Source organism: Capsicum annuum, unplaced genomic scaffold, assembly GCF_002878395.1.
Source record: "Capsicum annuum cultivar UCD-10X-F1 unplaced genomic scaffold, UCD10Xv1.1 ctg990, whole genome shotgun sequence".
Taxonomy (NCBI): Eukaryota; Viridiplantae; Streptophyta; class Magnoliopsida; order Solanales; family Solanaceae; genus Capsicum; species Capsicum annuum.
In genome coordinates this window covers 1-2064 of record NW_025895989.1, presented here as the reverse complement: position 1 = coordinate 2064, position 2064 = coordinate 1, and the positions used below count along the sequence as shown (strand labels likewise).

The 2064-nt window shown below is 38.3% G+C and overlaps 1 protein-coding gene across 1 annotated transcript; it reads left to right on the top strand.

Annotated features, from left to right (window-relative positions):
* The first annotated feature begins 6 nt into the window (after positions 1-6).
* On the top strand, positions 7-2044 carry LOC124895724 (importin-5-like). Its single transcript, XM_047406154.1, has 5 exons — positions 7-553; positions 691-894; positions 1274-1378; positions 1475-1540; positions 1627-2044. Exons 1-5 carry the CDS (start codon positions 110-112, stop codon positions 1810-1812), a joined length of 1005 nt encoding a protein of 334 aa, XP_047262110.1. The 5' UTR covers positions 7-109; the 3' UTR covers positions 1813-2044.
* Positions 2045-2064: the final 20 nt, after the last annotated feature.

Here is a 2064-nt window from a genome sequence, read left to right as displayed (position 1 = left end):
CAACAATGACCTGGAGGATGCAGCAGTGGCTGCGCTGAATCTTTTTATTGAGTTGGCGAGGAATGAGCCTAAATTCTTGAGACGGCAACTAGTGGTTGTTGTAGGTACCATGATTGAGATAGCAGAGACTAAGAGTTTGGAAGAGGAGATTAGGATCTTGGCAGTTGAGTTTATGTTAACTTTGGTTGAGGCTAAGGAGAAGGTTCCTGGCATGATGAAGAAGGTGCCTTTGTTTACTAACACTTGTTTCGCTATCTTATTAAATTTAACGCTGGATATCAAGGATGAATATCGCTTTCATACTGCTGAACCTATTTGGCATAGTGGTGAACCTAGTTGGCATTGTGCGGAGAAACAGTATGAAGTTACATGGGCGACGAAGAGCTGCGCTTTTGGTCTAACTTGTTTAAAACGGCTATCAATTGCATTAGGTGGAAAAACTATTACTCCTATTGCAATGGAGCAGCTGCCTTCTTACTTGGTTGCCCCTGAGTGGGAGAAACGCCACGCTGCTCTCCTAGCAATTGCTCAGATATCCGAAGGTAGCTCAATGGTACAAATCTGTCATATTAGTGTGTTTATCATGATAACGTTGGGATGATCATTACTCATTCGAAAAGTTCCTTTTTGATAACATAGTTTGCCTCCTTAGGCTATTAATTTGAACTCATGGTTTCACTGTTTATACAGGTGATGATCAGGTATTTGGAGCAATTTGTGAATATGGTTCTCCGATCTTTCCACGATCCGCATCCTCAAGTGAGATGGGCTGCTGTTCGTGCAATTCACCAGCTATTGATAGATTTTTGTCCATATTTACAAGCACAATACCATAACCAAATATTGCCTGCATTAGCTGCAGCTATGGATGATCTTCAAAATACTCGAGTGCAGGTCTGACCTATGAAGATATGAATTCTTTATGCTCATCGCTACATTGTAATTTTCTAGAACACGAGGCAAAAGAATGGACATTTTTCAAACTTCCCTTCTATAGTCTTGTATAATTAGAATCCTAACTTATGCTGCCTTAATAGCGCACTTCTTGAAATATAAGCTATGACTGTATTTGGTCTACATAATTCTCTCGCCTTAATGAAAGTCATCGTTACAGCTAGATATGTCAGGGGAGGTACCTAAAGTGACCCTTAAATAGGATTTGAACAATTCACAGTGTAAAGAATATGGTACAGATGTGTCATTACTGCTTCATTCAGTTAATGATACTAACTAATTTACTAGTTTAATTTAACTCTCTTTGTCATTTTTGTAGGCATTTGCAGCTGCTTCTGTTGTGATTTTCTGTCGATTTGAAAGTCCAGACATTATCGAACCCTATGTGGATGGGTTACTTAAAAAACTGGTCTTACTTCTGCAGGTATGCAAATATAGACGCCACCATGTCATAAAGGTGGATTACTTATAGAAAATCATGCCATCTTTTCCTACTCATAGTTGTTTGTGTATAATGCAGAATGACAATCAAATGGTACATGAAGAAGCATTAATTGCACTAGGTTCTATAGCTGATTTGTCTAAGGTATTGCCTACTAGCATTTATTTTTGCCTCAATATTATACTTCTACTTATGTTATGGACGCCGGCTAATATATCATACTTCAACAGGAGCACTTCCATAAGTACTACGATTTCGTAATGCCACATCTGAAAGCTTTACTGGTGAATGCAAATGACAAATCAGATGAAGCGCGTGGACACAACGCCTTGCAGTGCATAAGCTCTGTCGGAATGGCTGTTGGCAAAGAGAAATTCAGAGATGACATAAAACAGGTGTCCCCCAGCTATGGCTAAAACTTCTTTTTCATAAGGGTACTGCCATGCGGCTCACATATATTAGTTCCATAGAAAGAACTTACACCCCATATTTATACCATGTCACATTAATTTACGATGGTAAAGTGATGACTTGAGTGAAAATACATGTGAATTAACCATCATTACGTTATAAAGTGTGTGTAAAAATACTTTTCCTGCATTCATTGATTTGTATCATCTTATTCATTCATTCATTTCTCGACGTGGACTTCTTTTGATAATGTTTTT

Bases quoted from the DNA above. Each gene is read 5' to 3' on its own strand.
- LOC124895724 (XM_047406154.1), top strand. From the start codon at position 110: ATGATTGAGATAGCAGAGACTAAGAGTTTGGAAGAGGAGATTAGGATC. The intron at 554-690 runs GTACAAATCTGT...CTGTTTATACAG, and splicing joins TATCCGAAGGTAGCTCAATG to GTGATGATCAGGTATTTGGA. The intron at 895-1,273 runs GTCTGACCTATG...TCATTTTTGTAG, and splicing joins TTCAAAATACTCGAGTGCAG to GCATTTGCAGCTGCTTCTGT.